Source organism: Chrysemys picta, chromosome 12, assembly GCF_011386835.1.
Source record: "Chrysemys picta bellii isolate R12L10 chromosome 12, ASM1138683v2, whole genome shotgun sequence".
In the NCBI taxonomy this organism is placed as follows: Eukaryota; Metazoa; Chordata; order Testudines; family Emydidae; genus Chrysemys; species Chrysemys picta.
The window spans coordinates 2,671,572-2,696,642 of record NC_088802.1 but is presented as its reverse complement, the minus strand read 5'-3'; the positions used below and the strand labels follow the sequence as shown (position 1 = coordinate 2,696,642).

Genomic DNA, 25,071 nt, shown 5'->3' with positions numbered 1-25,071 from the left:
CCCCGCTCTCCCCTCCCCCCAGCCCCTTCGGCCAGGCCTCCCCGCTGCTCTCCCCTCCCCCCAGCCCCTTCGGCCAGGCCCCTCCCCTGCTCTCCCCTCCCCCCAGCCCCTTCGGCCAGGCCTCCCCCCTGCTCTCCCCTCCCCCCAGCCCCTTCGGCCAGGCCTCCCCCCTGCTCTCCCCTCCCGCCAGCCCCTTCGGCCAGGCCTCCCCCCTGCTCTCCCCTCCCGCCAGCCCCTTCGGCCAGGCCTCCCCCCTGCTCTCCCCTCCCCCCAGCCCCTTCGGCCAGGCCTCCCCCCTGCTCTCCCCTCCCCCAGCCCCTTCGGCCAGGCCTCCCCGCTGCTCTCCCCTCCCCCCAGCCCCTTCGGCCAGGCCCCTCCCCTGCTCTCCCCTCCCCCCAGCCCCTTCGGCCAGGCCTCCCCCCTGCTCTCCCCTCCCCCCAGCCCCTTCGGCCAGGCCCCTCCCCTGCTCTCCCCTCCCCCCTGCCCCTTCGGCCAGGCCTCCCCCCTGCTCTCCCCTCCCGCCAGCCCCTTCGGCCAGGCCTCCCCCTGTGCTCCCCTCCCCCCAGCCCCTTCAGCCAGGCCTCCCCCCTGCTCTCCCCTCCCCCCAGCCCCTTCGGCCAGGCCTCCCCCTGCTCTCCCCCCCCCAGCCCCTTCGGCCAGGCCCCTCCCCTGCTCCCCCCTCCCCCCAGCCCCTTCAGCCAGGCCTCCCCCTGCTCTCCCCTCCCCCCAGCCCCTTCAGCCAGGCCTCCGCCCTGCTCCCCCCCCAGTTGAGGGGTCTCTCCCTGGCCATTGGGTGGGGAGTGGGTCCCTTCCAGAGGGGGCGCCCTCCTCCCCACTGCACACAGAGTTGGCTCCCAGGAGCACAGAGACCAGCCTAGAGCCTCACACAGACCTCCACAGCCACAGAGCTACGGGTAGAGCATCACCCCCCTCAGCCCCGTCTGGCTGGGCTGGCTGAGTCCTCCAGGTCCTAGAGATCAGGGGGGTCGGGGCTAGAGGAGCCTGTTTCATAGGGACAGACAGGGAACCTCAGGGACACAGGGTGAGCCGCACACCAGCCCCGAAGATCCCCAAGAAGAATCTGTGACCCACCCGGAAGAACGGGCGGATTCTCTCCCCGGCGAAAGAGGCCGGCGGGAAAGTGCCGATCGGGTCCCCGGTACCAGCATCGAAAAACGCCACCTGCCCCCGTTCATAGTCCAGATACACCCGGATCCTGCGGGGTGCCCGGCCCGGGGGGAAGGAGATGAGATCATCAGAGGATGTGAGAGCCCAGTACTGATCCTCACTGCACTGCACAGCCCAGATCCCCTGCTCAGGGTTAAGGCTGATCTCTCCCTTCCTGCTCGCAGACGCTCTGGCCACCCCCACATCACAGAATCCCTTCCCCTCCACCTCCACCTCCACCTCCACCTCCACCTCCCAGTAATGTCGGCCCGAGTTGAACCCCTCACAGCCCAGCACACAGCGCATAGTGTCAAATCTCTCAGGGTTGTTGGGCAGATCCTGCCGTGTGCCCCATCTCACACTTCTCCGATCCGCAGACAGGATCAGGTAGGGATTGGCTGTGTCTGGATCCAGAGTCACGTTGGCTGCAGAGAGAGAATCAGAGCGTGAGGGGCAGAGCTCAGCCCTGGGGCAGGGTCTGATCGTGTCAGTGACAGAACCTGCCCCAGCTGGGGAGTGAACCAGGCAACCTCCTGCCTCCAGGATTTACCCAGCTCTGCCTGGGGAGCAGCGCTGAGATCTCAGCCATGGGCAGGGGGGATTCACACCCCGACAGAGCCAGTTCAGGGACAGAGTGAAAGGATCAGCTCCGCTGAGCCAGGCCCCCAGACCCAGCGTCTGAGTCTCAGTGATTCCATCCTTGTGCTTGGGGGAAAAACAAGGGCAGTTAGAGGGAGGTGGGTTTAAGGCACCTGTGTCCTTCCTTTAATCTCCCTGGCCCCTTGTTACAGGGGCCTCAGGGCTGCAAAGCAGAGAGCAGCCAGAGTGTGATGCCTCCTGTCTATGCCCCCAGCAGAGGGGTCCCTTGGGGAGGGCTAATCGGGGCGACCGCTCTGGGCCCTGCACTTTGGGGGGCTCCACGGGCCGGTACGATTGGCTGTCGCTGTCGCTCCCAGAAGAGACAAATCCGTCACTTCCACCCTGGACCCCACACCCCCCTAGGGATGGCCCTGACCCCCAGCATGGCCCCCAACCCACTCCTACAATAACAGCTGGGGGCAGAGTTGCTGTGGAGCCCCTGTGCCAACTTCACACGGAGTGGGGGGGGGGGGGCGGGGGGGCTCCCTGGCACTGGACCTATTTTCTGGGGTCTGTTTCCAGGCACATTAAGGCCCCTTTGCTCTGACGGAGCAGCACAAAAGGGCCTGACAATCAGCCCTGGAATCTTTCCCCACCTGCACCCACCTCTCCCCACAGATGTGATTAGAGACCCTGGTATCATAGGAGGCTCCCAGCAGATTACAGGGAATCCAAAGTCCCCCTGTCCCATGATGCGACTCTGCACAGCCCGTCTCCTTGCAGAGCCCCCCCTCCTAATGATCAGCCAGCTGAGCACTAGAAAACCTGCTTTTACAGAGACCCCACTGGCCCCCCAGGACTGTGTGGAGCTGCGGGGGGGTGAGGACACCGCACACTTACTGAACGGCTGCTCGGCTTGTGCTGGGCTATCGGGGACTTTCCACACTCCACACTGCTGGCCCCAAGGCTATGCAATGGCTAATACAGTATTGCCGACTTCAAGGGATCAAATCTCATGAGATTGGCCCAACAATCATGACATGTTTAAAGGATTCTATTATGGTTTCTAGGTCAGTCTCTGGATGTTTGAACTCCCCTGGCCCCTCCCCAGGGTGTGCGCATGTGACAATCAGTGCTGCCCACTCTCCCACATGTCCTGGAGAAGGGGATTTTGGCTCCTGCTGCAGGAGCTCTCACCCCCCATCTGCCCGTCTCCTGCCCAGCAATTAATCCTGTTCCCCAGCCCCCATCAGTTCTGTCCCCATCCAACCCCCCGCAATTCAAGTCCCCCAGACCCCATCATCACCGCCCCATCAGTTCAGCATCCCTACCCCACTGCCCTCAGTTCACCCTGCCAGCACTCACCCTATCTGCTCAGAACCCACCAGCAATACAGCCCCCCAGCCCATCAGCCCCCGCTCACTTCAGGCCCCCTGCAGCCCCCAGGCCATAATAAAGCCCTCCCAGCCCCACCTCTGCTCCTCCTGGGGTTCTTCACCCTCCCTAGGCCTGGGGGCTACAGTGGGGTCCCCTCTCCCACTTCCCAGGCTGGCAGGGGAGCAGCCGCACTGGGGTGGTGACAGTGGGAGCCCCAGCCGTGCCCAGGGCAGCTGACAGGATTTCTAAGTAACATTAAGCCACATTTTTAGAACTCTCAAATGTCGGGATTTTTTTTCAGCCACGGCTCTATGGTGAGATCATGAGTGAGGCTTAATTTTACTCAGAAATCGCATCTCTCATGATTAATTCGTGAGAGTTGGCATGTCTGCTAATAGGTGATGTCTACCTAACCCCTTTTGACATTTTGAACATTTTTACTTTTGATTTATAAAGTAGAGAGAGGAAACAGAAATGTCCATTTTTGTATGTTGAATTTTCCAATTCTTCATTGTACCACTTGTGCATTTGCTAATAATAATAATAATAATATTGCCAGGGTGTGACGAACTGGGCCTGTTCTCACTGTGGTCTGTGAGTGCTGACAGGGGAGTGTGCTGGGATAGTCTGCATTGGGGGATGGGATCTGCCCGGGGGCGCATTCCTGAGTGTGTAACATGAGAACCCAGGAAGGGGTTGAAGGCCAGGTGTCTCCTGAGCCCGGGAAACTGGACAAAGGCTGTGGGAGGCGTCGCTGAAGGAGAGGGTGGAAGCAGGCTGGAGAGATGGCTGGGAGACAGAGATGGCTCTGACCCCCCGAAGGGGGGTGGGCTGGAATGCCCTGGGACCCCAAGCTGGACTTAACTGAGGGGGTCCTGTTGTCTGCGCCTGCAAGACCTGTCTTGGACTGTATTCCTGTCATCCAAATAAACCTTCTGCTTTACTGGCTGGCTGAGAGTCATGGTGAATCGCAGGAAGCCGGGGGTGCAGGGCCCTGAGTTCCCCAATACTCCGTGACAACTGGTGGCAGCGGTGGGATCTACTGCACCCCGTGGACGGCGCTTCCTGCAGTAAGTGACTGGGGAGCAGTAAAACGAAGGGGGATTGACGGGGACCAGGCGTGCTGAAGAGTGGGAGAGAGACGGTTATTACCCCTGGGAGTGTGTGACCAGCGAGAAGGACTTTTGCAGTAACAGGGTCCCCCGGGGGGATCGCAGCGAGTGGTCCCAGGGGCGGAGGAGTCTGCAGCTCGACCCTGGCAGAGAGCTGGTGACCTCGAGAAGGGCTGGCACACTAGGGGTCCCCCTGGGAACTGTGGGGAGCTGTGAGCACACAGGCCAGTGAGTGGCCAGCAGGAAGATGTATGCCAAGCGGCTTAAGAGCGACCTGGTGGAGCTGTGCAAGCAGAGGCAGCTGCGCATTGGGAGGCTCACCAAAGAACAGCTCATTGCCCGGCTGGAGGCGGAAGATCGCGCGAATGAACTGATCCCTGTGTCTCAGGGAAGCAGCCTGGCAAACGCAGCGCAGGCACCAGTGTCTGTCCCAGCTGGGAGTGGTCAGCCGGCTGCTGAGGGCTTCCCGAGACCCCTCCTTCCTATGCCTAGGGGAAGGGTGGGGAGGAGCCCAGCAAATACCGAAGGCGCCGTGACCCCCCCGGCCAGCAGGGGGTCCCCCCGGCGAAGCCCGCCGGCCAGCAGAGGATCCTCCCGGCGACGTTCGGCATCCGGGGAGCGGAATTGGCTGGAATGGGAGAAAGAGCTAAAACTGAGAGAGCTGGAGGATCGTGAGAGACAGAGACAGCATGAACGGGAGGAGAATGAGAGACAGCATCAGCGTGAACGGGAGGAGAAAGAGAGACAGCATCAGCGTGAAGAGAGACAGAGACAGCATGAACGGGAGGAGAATGAGAGACAGCATCAGCGTGAACGGGAGGAGAAAGAGAGACAGCGTCAGCATGACCTGGAACTGGCGAGATTGAAGGGCAGCGAACCCCCGGCTGCGGTGAGTGAGGGGGGACCCAGGACTGCACGGGGCTTTGATAAGTGCATCATGGCCCCATACAAGGAGGGGGAGGACATGGATGACTTCCTAGAGGCCTTTGAGACGGCCTGCGAGCTGCACCGGGTGGATCCCGCGGACAGACTCCGGGTCCTTACCCCCTTACTGGACCCCAAAGCTGTGGCATTGTACCGCCAACTGGGAGAGGCAGAGAAAGGGGACTACGAACTATTCAAAAAGGCCCTGCTACGAGAGTTTGGGCTGACTCCTGAGATGTACCGGGAAAGGTTCCGGAGTCAAGATAAAACCCCTGAGATCTCCTATTTGCAACTAGCCGTCCGCATGGAAAGATACGCCAGCAAGTGGGCTGGTGGGGCCCAGACGAAGGAGGACCTGATTAAACTGCTGGTACTGGAGCAACTGTATGGGCGGTGCCCATCCGACCTGAGGCTGTGGTTGGTGGACAGAAAGCCAGAGAACCCGCGACACGCCGGGCAGCTGGCTGATGAGTTTGTAAAGAGCCGGTCAGGGGGTGGCAGGGAGGAGCCCCAAAGGAACAGGCCCGCCGCGATGCAGAGAGAAAGTCACCCTGGAACCTCCCAAAGGGGGAATATGGGGAATCCCCTCCCACGGGGAAGGCCCAGCATCAGGGACAACCGACCGGCTCGAGGGGACCCACGGGACCTGAGCTGCTATTACTGCGGCCGAAGAGGCCACGTTCGGGCCCAGTGCCCCAAGCTCAAGGACAGACTGAGCAGACCGAACCCGCACCGGGTTAACTTGGTAGAGGCCCAGATGGACGAGGGGCAGGCTTCCCACGCAAGAGGGGCTGGCAGCTTATCAACTGCTCAAGAGAGAGAAGGGCCCCCGGCCAGCTTCTCTGGAGGGCCAGATGCTCCGGATTCAAAGTTCTCCGTTTACAGGGTTGGCGCGGGGCTGTCCCTGCGGAGCGAGTGCCTTGTTCCCCTGGAGGTGGATGGGAAGAAAGTTTATGGATACTGGGACACGGGCGCAGAGGTGACACTGGCCCGGCCCGAGGTGGTGGCCCCAGATCGGGTGGTGCCCAACACCTTCCTGACCCTGACCGGGGTGGGCGGGACCCCATTTAAGGTTCCCGTAGCGAGGGTACACCTGAAATGGGGGGCCAAGGAGGGCCCCAAGGACGTGGGAGTGCACCACCATTTGCCCACTGAGGTGTTGATGGGGGGGGACCTAGAGGACTGGCCAAGCAGCCCCCAGACCGCCTTAGTTGTGACCCGCGGTCAGAGCCGGCGAGGGGCACTGCGCCCTGGCCTTGGGGGGGGTGCCTTGCCTGAGGCGCAGGACCCTAACCTGGTGGGGAGGGAACGCCCAGGGATGCGGCTCAGGGAGGCTGCAGCTTCGGACCCAGCGGGCGAGAAAGAGCAGGTGGCCATCCCCGTCCCAGCTGCTGAGTTCCAGGCCGAGTTACAGAGAGATCCCTCCTTGCGGAAGATAAGGGACCTGGCCGACCTCAATGCGGTCAGGGCCGGCTTTAGGCCAATTCCACCAATTCCCCTGAATCGGGCCCCGCGCCTAAGAGGGCCCCGCACCCAGTGGCAGGGCCGCCCAGAGTGGGGGGCAAGTGGCAGAGAATCCCTTCCCTGGCTAGAGGCGCCTTTTTAATTTTTACTCACCCAGCGGTGCTCCAGGACTTTGGCGGCACTTTGGTGGCATGTCCTTCAGTGCCGCCAAAGACCCGGAGCGAGTGAAGGAACCGCCACCAAAGTCTAGGAGCGCCGCCCGGTGAATACAAGCCCCACGTGGGTTTTTTTTTTTTAGTCATCCCTGTGGGGGCCCTGTCAAAACTGTTCGAATCGGGCCCCACACTTCCTAAAGCCGGCCCTTAATGCGGTACAGACCATGGGACGAGGTGGCCGGAAAAGGTTCCTGTGGGAGAAGGGGTTCCTGTACCGAGAATGGGCTCCCCCAGGGAAAATGGAGTCAGGGGGGATCAGGAGGCAGCTGGTGGTACCCCAGAAGTATCGCCGCCAGCTGCTGTGCCGGGCCCATGACAGTCCCCTCGCAGGGCACCAGGGAACCTGGCGTACCCAGCAGAGGCTGCTACGGAGCTTTTACTGGCCTGGGGTCTTTGTTACTGTCCGACAGTACTGCAGATCCTGTGACCCCTGTCAGAGGGGGAGGAGGGCCTGGGACAAGGGGAAAACAGCTTTAGGACCCTTGCCCAGCATAGAGGAGCCTTTCCGGAGGGTGGCCAAGGTAAAAAGGGCGGCTCTAAACCAAGAGAGCCCAAAGCACAGACCTCCAGACTGGAGCGCTGGGAGAAGACCACAGCCCAGTTGGAGCCCCAGAGGTATGGGGGTGGGAAAAGGGCACAGGCCGCATAAACCTTCCCACATGCGAACTGCGAGTGCCATCAAGCACCCCCAACCTAAGGGGGGGCGTGAAACTGGAGGGGCCTGGTGTAATTCTCACCAAGGAATGGGAGGGATGCGGGGGCATCCATGGGAACGGGGGTAGGTTCGAACTTCCCCGGGTCACTGGCTAAAGTGACCCTGCTCAGTTCGGTCTCGAAGGGGGGAGAGATGTGACGAACTGGGCCTGTTCTCACTGTGGTGTGTGAATGCTGACAGGGGAGTGTGCTGGGATAGTCTGCATTGGGGGATGGGATCTGCCCGAGGGCGCATACCTGAGTGTGTAACATGAGAACCCAGGAAGGGGTTGAAGGCCAGGTGTCTCCTGAGCCCGGGAAACTGAACAAAGGCTGTGGGAGGGGTCGCTGAAGGAGAGGGTGGAAGCAGGCTGGAGAGATGGCTGGGAGACAGAGATGGCTCTGACCCCCCGAAGGGGGGTGGGCTGGAATGCCCTGGGACCCCAAGCTGGACTTAACTGAGGGGGGTCCTGTTGTCTGCGCCTGCAAGACCTGTCTTGGACTGTATTCCTGTCATCCAAATAAACCTTCTGCTTTACTGGCTGGCTGAGAGTCATGGTGAATCGCAGGAAGCCGGGGGTGCAGGGCCCTGAGTTCCCCAATACTCCGTGACACAGGGGTTGTGATGTATGGGCATAAAGAGTTCTGAAAATGAGGTGAGATGTTCCTCTCTGATTTTCCTAAAGGCTCATTTTTAAACTCTTAGAAATCTACGGAGATACACTGCTTGCCCCCTCTCCCGCACCCCAGCCCATCTGCTTAACCCAACCACTAGTTACAAATTCTAAATTCTAAGAGAGAAAAGAATCGACTTTTCTCTTTTTAGGAAAGATCTGGGCAGCCACCAGTAATATGTGGCTCAGCTCCTGTCAAATGCAAAATTGAAACAAAACCTCAACTATGGTGCTGCCAATGAGCAACCATAATTCATATGAAACTTTTCACTCCCACTTTGATCCCAGAAATTTACCTTTGTCCCACTGAGGTTTAGATGACAGTGAGTCTAGAGGAAGAAAAGGGTGAAAAAGATGAAATGTCAGGTTGTCATGGTTAGGGATATATTCACATTGTTAATGTTCTAACACAAAAGCAAAATGAAAACAAAACAAACTTTATGAAGTTCTAGTGAAGGAGATTACGTGCAATTCACACCAGTACAAACCATTACACACCTCACTAAAAAATAACCCCAAACATTAAAAACTAAGGACATGACCTAAGGTTACATGACAGACCCAGAGATGTTTTACCAGCAATTCAACACCTGTGGCTGGCCCATGACAGCCGACTTGGGCTCGCAGGGCTCGGGCAATGGGGCTGTTTAATTGCAGGGTAGATGCTCGGGTTTGGGCAGAGGTCTGGGCTCTAGGACCCTGCGATGGGAGGGGGTCACAGAGCCCAGGTTCCAGCCCGAGCCCGAACCTCGTGAGCCGGAGTCAGCGGACACGGGCCAGCCACAGGTGTTTAATTGCTGTGTAGAGAAACCCTCTGAAACCAACACATAATTCACAGACAGACCCACACACAGACACTTTCTCACTGATTAGCATTCAATCAGCTTTAAATCTGCCCCTGTACCATTAGTACTCAGTAAAACTGGCTTATCCTTCCTGACAGCCCTGGTGGTCTCATTATCTCCAGCTCAGGAGGATAAAATGTGGAGAATCACTAAAGCAGGGGTGGGGAACCTATGGCTCACGGGCTAGATCTGGCCTGTTGCTAAATTTCATCTGGCCCGCAGCCCCACCGGTCCCCTCCCCCGCCACGGGGCTGGAGCCGCAAGTGCGGACTCTCCCCGCCGCAGGGGGGAAGCCCCGAGTCTCTGCGCAGAGCCACGGGAACTAGGAGTGCGGAGAGTGCTGAAGCACCCCCCAGGTTTTGCGTGGGGTCCCAGCCGCTTGCCCCACGCCCAGCGTCCCAGCTGGCTGTTGGACCCCTGCCCGGGGTTCTGCCCCTGGTACCGCACACGGGGTCCCATCAGCTGGCCCTGCACCCAGGGCTCTGCTCCCACCCCCAGATGTGGTCCCAGCCTCAGCCCCCTTACCCCTGTCCACATCTCGCCACTCCCCCCAGAGCCACGGCCCAGTCTTCGCCCCAGCTTTGGGAAGAGGGGGCACAGACGGGGTAAGGGGGGTGCCAGGTAAAAAGTTTGGGGACCACTGGCTTTCAGCACCCCCAGAGGAAAAATTGTTTCAGCGCCACTGCCTAGACCCCCTGTGGGGCTGGAGCCGCGAGCGCCGGCTCGGCCTGCTGCGGGGGGAAGCCCCTGTGCCCCCCTCTGTCCCCCTGCGGGTGAGTGGCCCGGGATTGATTTTTTTCTGTGAGTCAATGGCCCGTGATAGAAAAAAGGTTCCCCAGCCCTGCTCCAAAGCAAGAGAGGGACTATGGTGACACAGGAGGCCTTGCAGACAAAAAATCCAAACAAACATACTTCAAAAACAGTGAATTCAGCAGGAAGCCCAAGCTCAGGTTAACGTTCATAGCTGCCAAGAAAGGAAACCCCCAGGGAGTGCGAATGTAGGCCCCTAACCCAGTGTGTATGTGCTGTATTGAGAGCTGAGGAGGGAATTCATAGCTTCCAAATGATTAGTTGACTATCTCCCTCCACAATCATTGTCCCTAAGAGATTTCCCCAGCTCTGTCAATTATCAGTGTAATATAGGTGAGAAAATTCCCCAGGTGACTGTTTATTACATTTGAATTTCTTCATTATGGTCTCCAGAGATGCATTTCTTTGAGAAGATTCCCAGATTCTCAATTTCAGTTCAGAAGAAAAGGCCACTGGGTTCTGAAACTTCTCCCTCTCGCATCTGAAGAACAACCCAGTGTTACTTGCTGTGGAGTCATATTTGTGTTTTACTAACATGTGTTTTACTCTAGTGACTGGTTGTAGCTCAGCAGACCTTGGAGGATTAAAGTCTCTATTGCCCCAGGAATAGGTCCAATCCCAGCTTGGACACTACAAGCTTCCCCTTCATTCTGGTGAGACCGATATTGGAAAACTGCATCCAGTTCTGGTGTCCCCATTTTAAAATGGAGGTTGAGAAAGTGGAGATTGTGCAGAGAAGACCCACAAAACTGATTTGAGGGCTGGTAAAAACGCCTTGCACTGAGAGAACCCTGGCACTTGAGTGTGGGGTATAAATACCTTCATGGGGAGAACAGACTTGGTACTAAAGTGCTCCTCAGTTTAGCAAACAAAGGCACAACAAGGACCAATTGCTGGAAGCTGAAGCCAGAGAAATTCCAATGGGAAATCAGACAGACATTGTTAACAGTGCGGGTGGATTAACCATTGGAAGAAACTGCAAAGGGAAGTGGTGGATTCTCCATCTCTGGACAGGGGCGCAGGAACAGAGGGGCCGTGGCCCCATCACTTTTAAAAGTGGGAGAGCTCTGCTCTCTCCCTTTGTACCTGCCTTAAAGGCAAGTGATGGGGGGAGAGGTGGAGAGGAGCAAGCAGAGGGCGGGGCCTCGGGGAAGAGGCGGCGCAGGGGTGGGGCCATGGTATGGGCACTGGTGCCCCCCCCACACTTCTAGAGAGCTTCAAGCGTTACTGTCTGTTGATGTCTTTAAATCTAGACTGACTGGCTTTCTGGAAAGTGCTTTACTCAACGCACATTAGGATTTAGTCAAGTACAATTTATTGGGGTGAATACATGAATAACGGGGTAAAACTGAAGGACCTGTGATACATAGACACCAACTCTGTGGGTGATCCACTTGAACCCCCAGATCTTTTTCCACAGTCCTGCTGCCTAGCCAGTTATTCCCCATTTCCTAGTTGTACATTTGATTTTTCCTTCCAAAGTGCAGCACTTTGTCTTTATTGAATGTCCCCTTCAATCGATTTTAATCCTTCCTCCCTCTGCCCTTTGTCTCTTGTGTCTATTTAGACTGTAAACGCCCTGGGACAGGGACTGTCTCTGTCTGTGTGTCTGTGCAGCGCCCAGCATGTTGGGCCCTGGTTTTGCCTTGAGCCTCTAGGCACTGCCATAGTGCTACTGATAATACCACATTATAAACTCCTTAGAGCAGGGAATGTCTCTTCCATCAGATCTCTTGCCACGCCCAGCACACGGATAGAGCTCACTGCATAATTAGAAACAATTAATAAACAGCTCAGAGGGAGACTGGGAACCAGCCCCACACTCTGCACTGCTGGACCATGGGGAGCCAGGTCTCATGTCCAAAATACCTTCCCTGCATTGGGGAGTGAAAGGGAGAGTGAGAAGGAGTCACCTACCTGCTCAAGGTGCCTTTGATGTCCTAGAGGAGAAAGATAAAATGAAATTCAGTCCCATCTCTCATACTAAGGATCCCTCCTGCTCTGGAGGGGACTCGCTTTGTCTTCACAGTTTGAGGTTCAAAGAGAAATGATTTGTTATTTATTAATACAAACAAAAACATTAAATGTGTTGCCTTTGCGCCTTTGGAGAAGTGCTCTGACTGCAGGATCTGGGCCCAGGAAATTTGTACTGGGGGCTCACAGGCTCTTTGTGTAATGACATGTGGATAACCACCCGGCACATGGAATCAGAGAGCTCAGGCTTGTGATGTGCTGAACAAGGATCTTCCTAACACTCACAGGTGTGGGGAAGATCCCCTCCTGCAGACTCCAGTGGGTCCAGAGGGTGGGATGCCCCCATGCTGTGCTGCCCACATGCTGTAAACTCTCTCTCCACTCGCCCACAAATACTCTGAAGACCCGTCCTGTGGGGTTCTTGACATCCACAGGAAGCTGGGGCTGGGTGAGAACAATGGGTGTGGGGTACAGAGTGACACAGGGCCATTCACCGTCCTAAGCCCTAGGATCAATGCAGGAAATCTGAGGAGTGAAGAATGCTGCCCACAGGAGATACTGGCTCCAACAGAGAATTTCACCCTAGATATCAGCTAGAGAAGTCCAGGATGCTACATTTTATGTCTCGCCTTTTTTTTAAATTTCCTAGTTAGAGGCATTTTTTGAAAAATAAAATCATTAGAAGGTTTTTGCAATTCTAACGACTACTTACACTTTCAGGCCATAAGTAACGAACAGCTTCACTATCTAACGTCAGTTCTGGCAGAGAAAATCACCACAGCCTCAGACCTCATGTATCAGTTCTAAGGCCACTATTTTCCCTTTTTGTGGTGTGTAGGAAGAGTGGCAAAATGAGGCTTTAAAGTGAAACTCAACTTCAATCTTAGCTATTTCCATAATTAAAGACTGGTTCCATCTTTAATCTTTTGGAGTTGGCGTCTGGAACACAGGAAATGCCAGACTGGCTCAGACTTGAGTCCATCTGATCAGTATTCTGTCTCCAAAGTTGGACAGGGCCAGATGCTTCAGAGGAAGGTGTGAGATAATCTGCCCCCCACATTCTCATCCTCCTCTCTAACAGTTAGTGACTGGCTGAAGCAATGAAGCATGAGGTTTAATATCACTCTGCATATTCCTGCCATTCATATAAATATCCGATCACTTTTGAGATTTGCTAAATGCTTGGTCTCAGCAACATCGGGTGGCAATGAGTTCCACAGTCTAATTACGTGATGTGTGAAAAAGTGTTCATTGGATCAGTTTTGAATTTGTCACCTAATTTGCTTGAATGTCCCTTTGTTCTTGCATTAGGAGACAGGGAGAACAGAATTCAGACTTTGCCATTTTTGGAGGAGTCTTCTCCCACTAGAATTCAAATAAAGAATTTTTTTCATTTAGGACTTGATCCTATGCCCATTGTACTCAAGAAGTATATTTCCATTGACTTTAATGGGCATTTTATCAAGCCCTTAAGGAAAAATAATGTATATTTTAGCAATACTGTATGTTCTGACCTTTCACTCTGTGATGCTCTGTACCTCGGGGGAAGACCCTGCACCCCCATGTTCATCCTTATAATATGATTGTGTCGTATCCAATGCAATGTTTGTCATGTCCAGTGTCTTCGGAAGGCTCATGATGCACTGAGCATTGTTGTTATAGTGATGTTATAGGTTGTAATTTCATGTACATAGTTATGGGGCTGAAAATGTGTCCTCATGGCTTAAAACATGCCCAGGCAAAACTCTCCAGGAGCAGAGGGGCAGTTCACACCTCATCAGGTCATGTATGGGACAAACCCAGCCCAGCCTCACAGGAACAAAGGACACTGGCCTAGGCAGAAACAAAGGATCTGTTGGACTTTCAAGTGAGTCACCCCCCTTTCCTTGGTCAGTTTGGGACTACGATGAGGTAATGCTCACCTGACCCTGGGGCGGGGGCAAATCCAAGAGGGAAGAAAGAATATGATAAAAGGGAGAGACGTTTGCCATGCCCTTCCTCTCTCTTCCACTTCCATCTACAGACACCACCACCAAGCGACTGAAGCGCTGATCAAAGTGGAGAGCCTGGCTGAAGGGCAAGCAGCCAGGCTGTGGTGAGAAGCATCTAAGTTTGTAAGGGCACTGAAAGTGTTAAGATCAGCTTAAAATGCACTTTGCTTTTATTTCATTTGACCAAATCTGACTTCTTTTGCTTTGACTTATAATCACTTAAAATCTATCCTTTGCAGTTAATAAATTTGTTTATTCTACCTGAAGCAGTGCGTTTGGTTTGAAGCGTGTCAGAGACTCCCCTTGGGATAACATGCCTGGTACATACTGTGACAGGGTCAGGCCAGATGGATACAGGAGAGAAGGCAGATATATTAGTTCCAGATTAAGTAGATCCCTTTTCCCTGGGTAAGGTAACTGGGGCAGTTCCAGAACAAGCAGGAACTTGCTGGAACCAATTAAGGCAGGCAGGCTAATTAGGACACCGGGAGCCAATTAAGAAGAAACTGCTAGAATCAATTAGGACAGGCTGGCTAATCAGGACACCTGAGTTTAAAAAGGACCTCACTTCAGTTTGTAGCGTGCATGTGAGGAGCTGGGAGCAGGAGGCACTAGGCGCTGAGAGAGAGAAGACATATTCCTGGAGGATTGAGGAGTACAAGCATTATCAGACACCAGGAGGAAGGTCCTGTTGTGAGGATAAAGAAGGTGTTGGGAGGAGGCCATGGGGAAGTAGCCCAGTGAGTTGTAGCCATCGCGCAGCTGTACCAGGAGGCACTCTAGACAGCTGCAGTCCACAGGGCCCTGGGCTGGAACCCGGAGTAGAGGGCGGGACCAGGTTCCCCCCAAACCTCCCAACTCCTGATCAGACACAGGAGGAATTGACCTGGACTGTGGGTTCTACCAGAGGGAAGGTCTCTGGGCTGTTCCCTGACCCACATGGTGAATCTCTGAGGCGAGGAAAATCTGCCAATAAGCGCAGGACCCACGAAGATAGAGGAGGAACTTTGTCACAATACCAATTTCTTTGTTAAATTGATGAACTCATATAAGCTTGCAGTGCCCAGGGAGCATAACTGGACACTGCAAGATGGACGTTCCTAGGGTTGTGTCTGGGACCGGAGATATTGGCTAGTGTCATTCGGTTACACAATCCAAGCAGCGGCTGGCCAAAAGTGCTCACTCACGTAGCTGGGAGCAGCTTACATGGTAGAGGCTGTGCGGGAACAGCCCAGGAGTGGGGTTCTCACAGCACAGCAGGGCAAGGCTGGCTCTCAGAGTCGAGGATTGGAGTGACCTAGCAGATCACTGGTCCAGATAACACCAGGGGAACGTCACACACTCCTACACTCCAAAAGTGAAGGGTTTCTTGCCCTGTGAAAGGTTCTGGGGTGTTTCTAACACTGTCTCACCTGCAGGAAGTCACATGCTGGCTGCTGGCACTTCTGCTCCATCTCATTGATCAGGGAACTGAAAGAGGATAGTTCCTCAGATACTTTGGCAACATACTCATCCCTCCTCTTTTCAATTTCCTTATTCAGCTCTTCCAACTGGGCCAGCAGGAGTCGCTCTTGTTCCTCCAGAAACTGGCGCAGTTGCTGAAATTCAGCAACAATCTTCTGCCTCTCAGTTGCCAGCTGTTTCTGAAATTAAGAGATACAAACAGGGAAAGCACAAGTCAAGGTCAGGAACACCGAGTGAGTTATGGGACATTTTGTAAAGCCTTATGTATGCACATGGGAGCATGTCATTGTAACCCCAGAGAATTTAACTCCTGATATTTTATGGAGAACAAATGCTATGCTCAATAGACAAATGTTTTCCCAATGAATTCTGAAGAATCCTAATGGGTGTTTAGAATATGAATGTATCTTGCATTATTAGGATATTCTGTTATCAGTGGCGTCTACAAAACAAGAACCTTTAAACAACAGAAAGTGCAGCAGGTGCGGGATCCAGAACTGGACAGGCCAGAGTTACGTCTGGGGAGCAAACAGAAGAACCCAAACTCAGAAGCCCTTGACTTGAATTGGGGAACAGAGGCTCTCCACAAAACACACCTAGATGAACAGGGCCATGTTTCTAAAACAGGCTTTAAATTTAGAGCACCAACAATTGCTCTGACAAGTTTTGAATGCACAGGTTAGGATACAAACATTTTGTCACGTCATAAATCTCCAATTTTAATCCACAGAGGTATTCTGAGCACAAATTGGGTGGCTGGCAAGACACCTTTTTGCAGGTTCAAATCTGAGTTTGCAGGGCACTTAGAAACGTGTGCATATGAACGGGACACAAACCCACCAATTCATGCTCTTTCTGGAGCACTCTAGCTCCTGATACCCCAGGAGCAAGAAACTTACATCATATTTAGAACCCAAATCTTCTTCATGGCAACGTCTAGCAGCGATATCACTAGGGCCTGTTCCAAAGCTCACCAACATCAATAGGAGTCTTTCCAATGACTTCAGTAGGGTTTGGTGAGGAGTTAAGTGACCAGCCTTCCCTGGGGCAGCAGATTTCTCTAGTGGCTGCCCGCGCTATTCTGTTGTGGTTATTGTTCGAGGGCTTTCCCTTAGCCCCGCCCCTGGTTCTTGTCACGCAGACAGAAAGCAGAAGACCAAAAGTCTAAAGAGCAGGCAAGGTGATGTTTGCTGGGGTTAGTTCCAAGCAAGCATGTCCATAGCTCTACAGGCCAGCAGAGACTTTACCCCACGTCTCCCTTCCCAGTTCTGAGCCTTGCCTGTGTCCCCGTTCCGCATTTCCTCCTTCTTAGCAGGTCCAAATATACCTGCAGTGCGCGCCCCTAGTCACACCCCTTCCAACTTGTGGGCATGTTCCGTTCTGGAGGGTTGGGAGTCTGGGGTCTTCATCCCACCTCTTCTGTACCCCAGGGGAGGGTGAGGAGTAAGGTTGTGGCCTGGCCAAGGCCAGGATTTTCTTTGCTTTTTAGTATTTCTTATGCCTCCCCAATCCCCATTTGCCCCTCCTAATTGGTTGCTTGACCTTGGCTTGAGAGAGGAGCCAGGCAGCCTTCCAGTGTGTGCTCGTATATTACACTCCCACCATACCCTGTAACACTTTCTCTGTTCTTATCTGTTCCCATTATACTAACAAGCCCATCTGGCCAGGCAGAAGCAACACACAGTGTCTTTGTCCTTTTATCTTCACACATATTAGTAAAGATGTATGAATATCAAAAGTCAAACCCAAAATTCTATCTCAGGTTAACAAACAGGCTTATATGCGAACAGTTCTGTCTGTTGAAAGTAAAGCCAAAAATGGGGGAGGAATTCGCAAAAAAAAAAAATGAAATTTCAAAGTTGTTTCCATTTTCAGTGTTCAAAATGGGACTTTTAGTTTGTTTGAAAAATATCATGAAATAACTTGAAAAAAATTCACATTTCTGTTTCCGCTTCTTCCTAAAATGTAATAAAATAATGTCCATTTCCACCACCACCACATTTGTTCCTTTTATTCCATTCTCTCCGGAATGCTTCAAAAGTTCTCCATTTTAGAAACATTGGCAAAAAGAAAAATTAAAATCTAGGACAAAAAACCTGGAAATTATTCATGTTATTGTATTCAGTGGCAAAATGGAGGAAATGGGGAAACAAAGGAATAAAAAACATTTGAAATTTTGAAAAAAATGTCAGCTTTTTAAAACCAAAATGAAAACTTCAATTTGAAATGAAAATAAACATTTTTGTTCATTCTGAAATTTCCTGTCAAAAAACTGATTTTTATTTATTTATTTGCAAAAGACAGTTTCCCATGGAAAAAATTGTTTTCTACTAAATCCCATTTTCCTACAGGACATTTTTGTGGTTGAATTTTGACCAGCTCTAGCTGAAAGATAAAGGAGAAACTACTGTTAGCTAAACAAATTACACTCACATTATCAATGGAAATATCTGGATTATTAAAACTCTTTCCTTAATGCTCCATTTTCCTGTTTATACTCAATTAAAGCAGAACAGTTTTTCTTTCCAATGAGAATAAATAAGTAACAATCTTTCATGGAAGGGAAGATGTTGCTAAATGTTCTTCTTCTGTTAGACTAAGCAGAGTATCAATAATGTCCCTGCGCACATTTGTCTCTGAGTAAGAACAGCACCTACCAGCAGTTCCTGGCTTGTATTTTCCCCACTCGATTTATACGACAGAATCTCGTCTCTCTCTTTTTTTAAAATCTCCAAACGGCTCCGAATTTGTTCCTAACAAAAGAAAAATTGGTTTAGTTTCAGTTGATTTTGGAGGCTTTCCCCCGTTTTATTTTTATTTTCAGGAATATTAAATGCATAATAAAATGGGTGAGTGCTCCAGCCACATGACTATAGAGTCCTTCTCATGCTTGCAGTCTCTCTCTCTCTCTCTCTCCTGCAAATGACTCTCTAAGTATTCATCCCCAGTAGGGCAGCTTCAGCAAGAGAGATGGAAGGAGCCCCACCTCAGAATATTCCATAGAGAGGTGGCAGATCCCTGTTCAAATCCCTTCTCCTCATCACACGGAAGAGGGACTTGAACCTGTGGTCTCCCATGTCCCAGGTGAGTGCTCTGAACACTGGGCTAAAGACGATGAGGGAGAGCGTTCTGTGAGTGAACTCACCTGAGGGGCCTCAGGCCACCTACCAGCTTAGGCCCCACACAGGAGTTAGGTGGCCTAAGGCTGATCTTCCCTGGGGCTTAGGTGGGAGACTGGCATCGAGACGCCTTGAGCGAGGCAGCAGTGCGCATGGCCAGGGGCAGAAACACAGGTGCTGAGGGAACCAGTTACTGAAAACACAGAGGCCGAGGGAGTTTAGGCACCGACAGGGCTCAGCAGGAGTTTTGTGAATGGCAGTGGAGGCTCCAACTGGGGTTTAGGCACCTAAGTAAATACTGTGAATCGAGGCCTCACTGACAGGGAAATTGAGATAAGGACGGGGCTGGCCTGAGGCTTCACTTCCTCACTTCACACGTGTTCACTCTGCTCATGTGCACTGCGAATTTTCTGAGCAGTCTCCGAACCACACTGTCACCCAGGGCATGTTTTGATACATCACCGGCCTTGGCATTTCTAAGTGGGCCTGAGAAATAATCTTCCCCCTCCCCCTACGCACAACCAATTCCTGACGCCCCCACTAAGCACTGGGATTGCCTGAGAATGTAGGGGAGAGTCAGTGAGATGAGTCACTGGGACACCGTCCAAACAGAACTAACCCAGTGACACACAGAAACTGGGGGCATGTGGCAGCTTTAATTCTTCTTTACTCCCCGCCCCTACACAAAAAGTGCAGCCGAGCTGCTTGATCCTTATAATCACAGTGATAGATGAACATCCGTTACATTTTCAAGACTCCCTGCTATAAAAGGTATTTAACGTGTCTTGGTTTTTATTATGAAGAGGGACGAGAAGGAGAAAGGGGGGTGTTGCTTGGCTGAGGAGGAAAAGATGGTAAGATATGGACATAATTCTTTCCCAGTTGCCAAAGCCGGCGTGTTCTCCTCCCTGATCCTCCACCTCCTTCCCCCCAGATAACAGGACCCTGGATCTTCATTTTGAAAATATGATCACCCTACCCCTGCCTCCGCAGATTTCAACAAATCTGCTGGAATTGGCCAGGCCCACAACTGTTGTCCATTCTGTATGAGAAGCAAACCCTGTTCCCACTCTACAATGATTAAAAGGAAGCTGTGTGAGCTGGAACTTGTGGAGTTTCCTGCCTCCGTGTGGATTTTTCCCTGCACAGGGGATGCCCTTGCTCTAGAGCACACAAATCATACCCTGCTTTACATCTCCTGGTACTATTAAAGCCATACAGCCCTGCTAGCGTGGGTGTAGTTACACCTGTATAACCGGGTGTAGCTTATTCCTGTATGGAAAGGGAAACAAGCGTTCCTGGCATCAGGCACCTTTATACCAGTACAACTTGTATTCACACCGGGGGGTGGGGGGGGGGGTTGCTGATATAACTCTTTTGTTTAAAAAAAAAAATCCCAGCCCTCCCCAACACAGATTGGTGCAAAAACTATATGCAGAGCAGGCCTTAAAAACATGTCTCCTCAACGTTCTTCCTGTATGAAATCCCTTCTGCTTTTCTACCTTGTCACTGTAGGAAGCCAGTTTCATTACGTTGCTGGTTGTATAGTTCTCAGATGGCTGCTCTGATTGTTCGAGCGTGTCTGGGCTGGGATCAGGGCCGGCTCTAGCTTTTTTGTCACCCCAAGCAAAAAAAAAAAAACAAAAAATGGCGGGGCGGTTGGAGCCGCAAAGTAAAAAAGAAAAAAACAAAAAACCACAACTGTGTGGGACGGCCGGAGCATGGGTGCAGGGGGACTCCCGGCGCTGCCTACGTGCCCCGGGCAGCGGGGTGCGCACCTGGGCTGGGGGGAGGAGGAGGGAGCAGGGGGAGAAAGAGAAGGGGGGCATCCAAGGCTTCCTTAAGCGGGGTACTCGCCCCGCAGCCCCGACCACCGCACCGCCTGCCGGGAGGGCTCCACGCCATACGCGGCGAATTATATGGGCCCGTGGTGCCTGAGCACCAGGAATATTCAGGGCTGGGGGCTGTGCTACACCTATATCTGGAGCTGGGTCCCGGCCCCCGCCAACCCGGAGCATCCTCCCCCCGCCCCGGAGCTTCCCTGCCTGAAAGAAAACAGCTGGTGCCTCCCCCTTGCTTGCGCTGCCCCCTGCCTGCCGCTGTTTGCCTAGGGCTATCGCAGCACAGGAGGAGGGGAGGGGGCCAGCCTGGGGACGGGGGAGGAGGGAGGATGCACACTCACACATGTTTTGCAGCCCTCCCCTCCCCTCGGACAACTGGAGTGGACCTCACTCACCTGATCCTGTGATCCACACCCCTGGCAGTCTCCTTCACCCCCCCCCAGCACCCACCACAGGGGAGATGGGGGAGGGGGGCTTCCTAGACCTGAGCACTGGGGCTTTGGTGAATTTTGTGACACCCTCCCCCCCCAACAGCCACCACCCTGCAGTCCCCACTCCCGCCCCATGCTGGGCAAGGGGCAGCCCCATCCCCCATCCCCAGTGAGGCTATGGTGAGGGGCAGCAGCAGGGGAGGCCACACGTGATGGCAACCCCCCCCCCGGTACCCGCCATAGGGGGGCGAGTGGGCTTTCTGGACCCGAGAGAGGCCCTAGGAGCATGTGCAGTAACCGTGGTGCAGAGTGAGTGTGCTGCGGGGGGTGGAAGAGGAGGGGTCCCTCCCCCAGAGTTTGCTGCTGCCAGTGGGGGGTGAGTCCTCTCTGGCCCTAACCCTGGGGCAGCTTGTCTGCACCCCAAGGTCCTCATCGCCAGCCCTGCCCCACCCCAGAGCCTGTGCCCCCAGCACCCCAACCCTGAGCCCCAGCCCTGAGCACCCTCCTGCACTGTGAACCCCTCATCCCCAGCCCCACCCCAGAGCCCTCACCTGAGGGGAAAAACACACAACTTAAAGTTGGTGGTCAGTTTGGAGTATCATTGTGTTTAGCAAAATACTTGATTATTTTACACCCTTTAAAGTATAAAACTAGTCGTACACAGGTGTTATGAAGTGAGAATGTTCTTAATGTTTTCTCTGAATACTGTGTGGGTGCCTCAGTTTCCCCTATGCATTTCTTAATGATCTAGACGGTGGGATAAGGGGATGTGATTGTTGTAGAGCCCTAGAGGGCAGGTGTGATGGTGTCTGCACAGAGAATGGCCGAAACCCTGTCTCCGGACAACTAATGGCCTGGGCCGCTCTCCTGCAAGGTGCCAACTGAAGGTGTTGGAGAACAAAGAGATCAGGTGGCCTCCTAATACCTAGAAAAGAGACAAAGGCCAGAGGAGGGAGTGTCAGTGCTTGTGTGGACTCCTGGGAAGCGCATGGTGTGGAAGGGGACGCTGGGATGCTCTGGAACTACTCCATACAAAGCCAGTCAGGACTCTGGGGGAGTCTCCTCTCTCTGAGCACAGTGTCTCCAGGGCAAGAAGCTCACACCTTCCTGGGTCTGACCTCGGAGCATTCAGCATCCCCTTTCACACTGTGCGCTTCCCTCAGCGAGTCCACCCAGGCAGGGTCCTGGGGCAGCCAGAGGTCCCCGCACCCCAACTCTGCAGTCAGACGTGACTCTCAGCCAGCCGGGAAAACAGAAGGTTTATTAGACGACAGGAACACAATCTAAAACAGAGCTTGTAGGTACAGAAAACAGGACCCCTCAGTCAGGTCCATCTTGGGGTGGGGGTGGAGAGCCCAGAACCAAGTTCTGGGCCTCTCCCCATTTCCTGAGCCAGCTCCAAACTGACACTCCCTCCTCTGGCCTTTGTGTTTCTTCCGGACAAGGAGGCCACCTGATCTCTTTGTCCCCAACACCTTCAGTTGGCACCTTGCAGGGGAAACTGAGGCACCCACACAGTATTCAGAGAAAACATTAAGAACATTCCCACTTCGTCACAACAGCTGCAACAAAATATAATACTGTATATTGAAGCAGGCAAGTGCTGCTTCTGACTTTCCACTTTTAATTGACCCTTGTAATCTTGTGGCGCCGACGTGTTGTAGCTTCATTTTATCCCAGCAACTAATTCTTGATTTGTAGGACCACTAATAATCAACAATGGATTTTCCTGATAGTGATATTGTGCAATAAAGAGAAACTTAAATGCTTATGGCTTCCAGTCTATGTTTACACTATTTAATAAAATATATATATCGGCTTACAGGGCGGGAGCGGGGGGGGCACCAACATTTTGGGCACCACCAAAAATTATACAAACCTGCCGCCTATGCTCCACGCTGCTCCGGTCGGCAGGCAGGGAAGGACATGGGCTGCCCTGCCGGGCTTGCTGCAGGGCGCTCCCCTCCTCCATGCCGCCGCCCCCTACAGGACAGCCGGAGCAGCAACCAAAAAGAAAAAAGAAAAAAGAAAAATCCTGTGGGGCGGCCGAAGTGGCAAAGCGCAAAAAAAAAAAAGGATTGGAGGGAATGCCGCCCCTTCGAATCTGCCGCCCCAAGCAGGAGCTTGCTCGGCTGGTGCCTGGAGTGGGCCCTGGCTGGGATGCCTCCAAATGCAAACATTACCTGGTAATCCACAGCAGCCTCATCGAGAGGAAGCACGGCGTGATCTTTGTGACTGCGGGACTCTCTGCACACCACACAGATGGGGGTTTGATCCACTTCACAGAAGAGTTGCAAAAGCTCCTCATGTTTTTCACACGCTTTCTTCCCCCTTGGCTCTGGGATTTTTTTGGCTATTTCAACTACATTCCTCAGGTCCCGGTTAGGCTGAAATTCTCCTTCCTGGAACGGTTCTCTGCACTGAGGGCAGGGATAAGGGGGGGAGACTTTGGAGTCCTTGCAGTGCCGAGTGATGCAGGATCGGCAGAAATTGTGCCCACACTTGATGAGAATCACTGGATCGTTAAAAGAAGCCAGACAAATGGAACAGATAACAGCCTCTTGGAGATCTTTTACCTGACTTCTTGCGGCCATGGCACCTATGAGAAAGAAGAAAGTAAGTTTCATTTTCACTTTGCTCAGCAATGTGTCTATTCCCGATAGGAGCTGGCCTCCGCCCTTCCTGCAGCCTACTGCACCTGCCTGCTTCCTGCTTCTTTGCTGATCTGTTGTGAATGTGTTTGCTGGGCCCTGGGATCCTTCAGTTCTGGAAAGGAGAAAATATAAGAAGATAGGACTCAGGAGAGAGGTCTATAAAATAATGACTATATTGAACTCCTACATTTGTACAGATTAAACTTTAAACAAATATTTCCCCATGCAGTCATAAAACAGAATTAAGTAAATCAAGTCACTGAAGAGATACAAGTATCAGGGGGTAGCCATGTTAGTCTGTATCCACAAAAACAACGAAGAGTCTGGTGGCAACTTGAAGACTAACAATTTATTTGGGCATAAGCTTTCTGAAGAAATGGGTTTTTTACCCATGAAAGCTTATGCGCAAATAAATCTGTTAGTGTTTAAGGTGCCACTGGACTCCTTGTTGAAGAGATACAAGCATTTTCTAAATAAAAGAGACGGTCATAATATCCCTCATTCCTGCCCACAAAAACTTTATAGAGGCCAACAGTATTGGCAGAATTATGCCCAAAATATGCCATTATACTTTCCTTCAGCCATCATAGTTAGAAATAAGTTTTTAAAATTTCAAAACAGGATCTGATGTGAATTAGAAATAGATCAGAGTTGCAATGTTTGTTTGACTGGGACTGGAACTTTGCCAAAGTTCTGGTGTTCTCGATCTAATCAGCTCCATTCTAATACAAATAACAGATGTAATTTTATTATTACTGTATGTTGCAACTTGTAAAAACTTCCTACGAGTTATCTAAACAATTAAATTAAAAATCCAGAACTACAGAGTGCCACGTTAAATCCGCTTTCTAATTTATTTGAAACATTCAATTACATTCAGCTGGGACTGGACAGCTTCCTCCCTCCAAACACTGATGAGGTCCAGCACCTCGCCATTGCTCCATACTGGGGATCGCCTGGCCCGTGGAGGCACGGTCACCTGGAAAGATTTGCTGAGAGCACTCCACACCTGGCTGAGCAAACAGGAAGGGGATTTTCAAAATTCCCAGAGAATTTAAAGGATGGGTCTGATGATTGGTCACCTGAGGGCAGGGCAGTAGAGTTCAAAGTGATGACCAGAGTGGCTAGAACAGGTATTGTGGGACACTTCTGGAGGCCGATCAGAGCGCATTAACAGACCAGGGTGTACACACTGGCTCCGTAGTGCTCCAGCGGGGGCACATCAAATGTTATTCCACTCGCCGAGGTGGAGTACCGGGAGCACTCTATCCACGGAGTCAGAGCGCTCCACGTGCCTTGCCAGTGTGGACGTGTCGTGAGTTAGAAAGCACGGATCGGCTGATAAGCATCATGGAGCACCAAGCGGACTCGATCGAGGCGCTCATGCAGACGGAGCACTACCGTGCCCCCTGCAGCCCTTGTCCCACAACTCTTTCCCTTGTGCCCCCATGTCACCTCCACCCACTTTCCCCAACATCCTGGTTCTTATCGCCACCAGCTGCCTCCAACACCTGTAGCTTCACCACCCAGCTCTGAAAACTACGACCCTCACCCACGGCACTCAACCCCCATCACCATGCATTACAGCCAGCCTGAAGTGCAGCACTCATTACACATCACTCCAGACAGGGAGGCTGAGTGTGATAACAGGACATACGCAACTCTGTGATTGAGCCGTTACCCACCCCACCCCCTTACCCTTTGTGTTTCCCAAGCAGTTGTGTTTCTTTTCAATAA

The 25,071-nt window shown here is 52.7% G+C and overlaps 1 protein-coding gene and 1 long non-coding RNA gene across 2 annotated transcripts in view; one reads left to right on the top strand and one right to left on the bottom strand.

Annotated features, from left to right (window-relative positions):
- Positions 1–25,071, top strand: part of LOC135974903 (uncharacterized) — an 87,941-nt gene that overhangs the window by 50,472 nt on the left and 12,398 nt on the right. The window lies entirely within an intron of this gene.
- On the bottom strand, positions 767–23,297 carry LOC101936606 (tripartite motif-containing protein 10-like). The gene is made up of 7 exons (XM_065564087.1): positions 22,864–23,297; positions 17,947–18,042; positions 15,238–15,468; positions 11,778–11,800; positions 10,226–10,341; positions 8,502–8,534; positions 767–1,592 (listed from the first exon to the last, which is right to left on the bottom strand). The coding sequence occupies exons 1-7, from the start codon at positions 23,272–23,274 to the stop codon at positions 1,030–1,032; spliced, it is 1,473 nt and encodes a 490-aa protein (XP_065420159.1). The 5' UTR covers positions 23,275–23,297; the 3' UTR covers positions 767–1,029.

Bases quoted from the DNA above. Each gene is read 5' to 3' on its own strand.
- LOC101936606 (XM_065564087.1), bottom strand. From the start codon at position 23,274: ATGGCCGCAAGAAGTCAGGTAAAAGATCTCCAAGAGGCTGTTATCTGT. The intron at 15,469-17,946 runs GTAGGTGCTGTT...TCTTAATTTCAG, and splicing joins ATACAAGCCAGGAACTGCTG to AAACAGCTGGCAACTGAGAG. The intron at 10,342-11,777 runs GTAGGTGACTCC...GTTGTTCTTCAG, and splicing joins ATCAAAGGCACCTTGAGCAG to ATGCGAGAGGGAGAAGTTTC.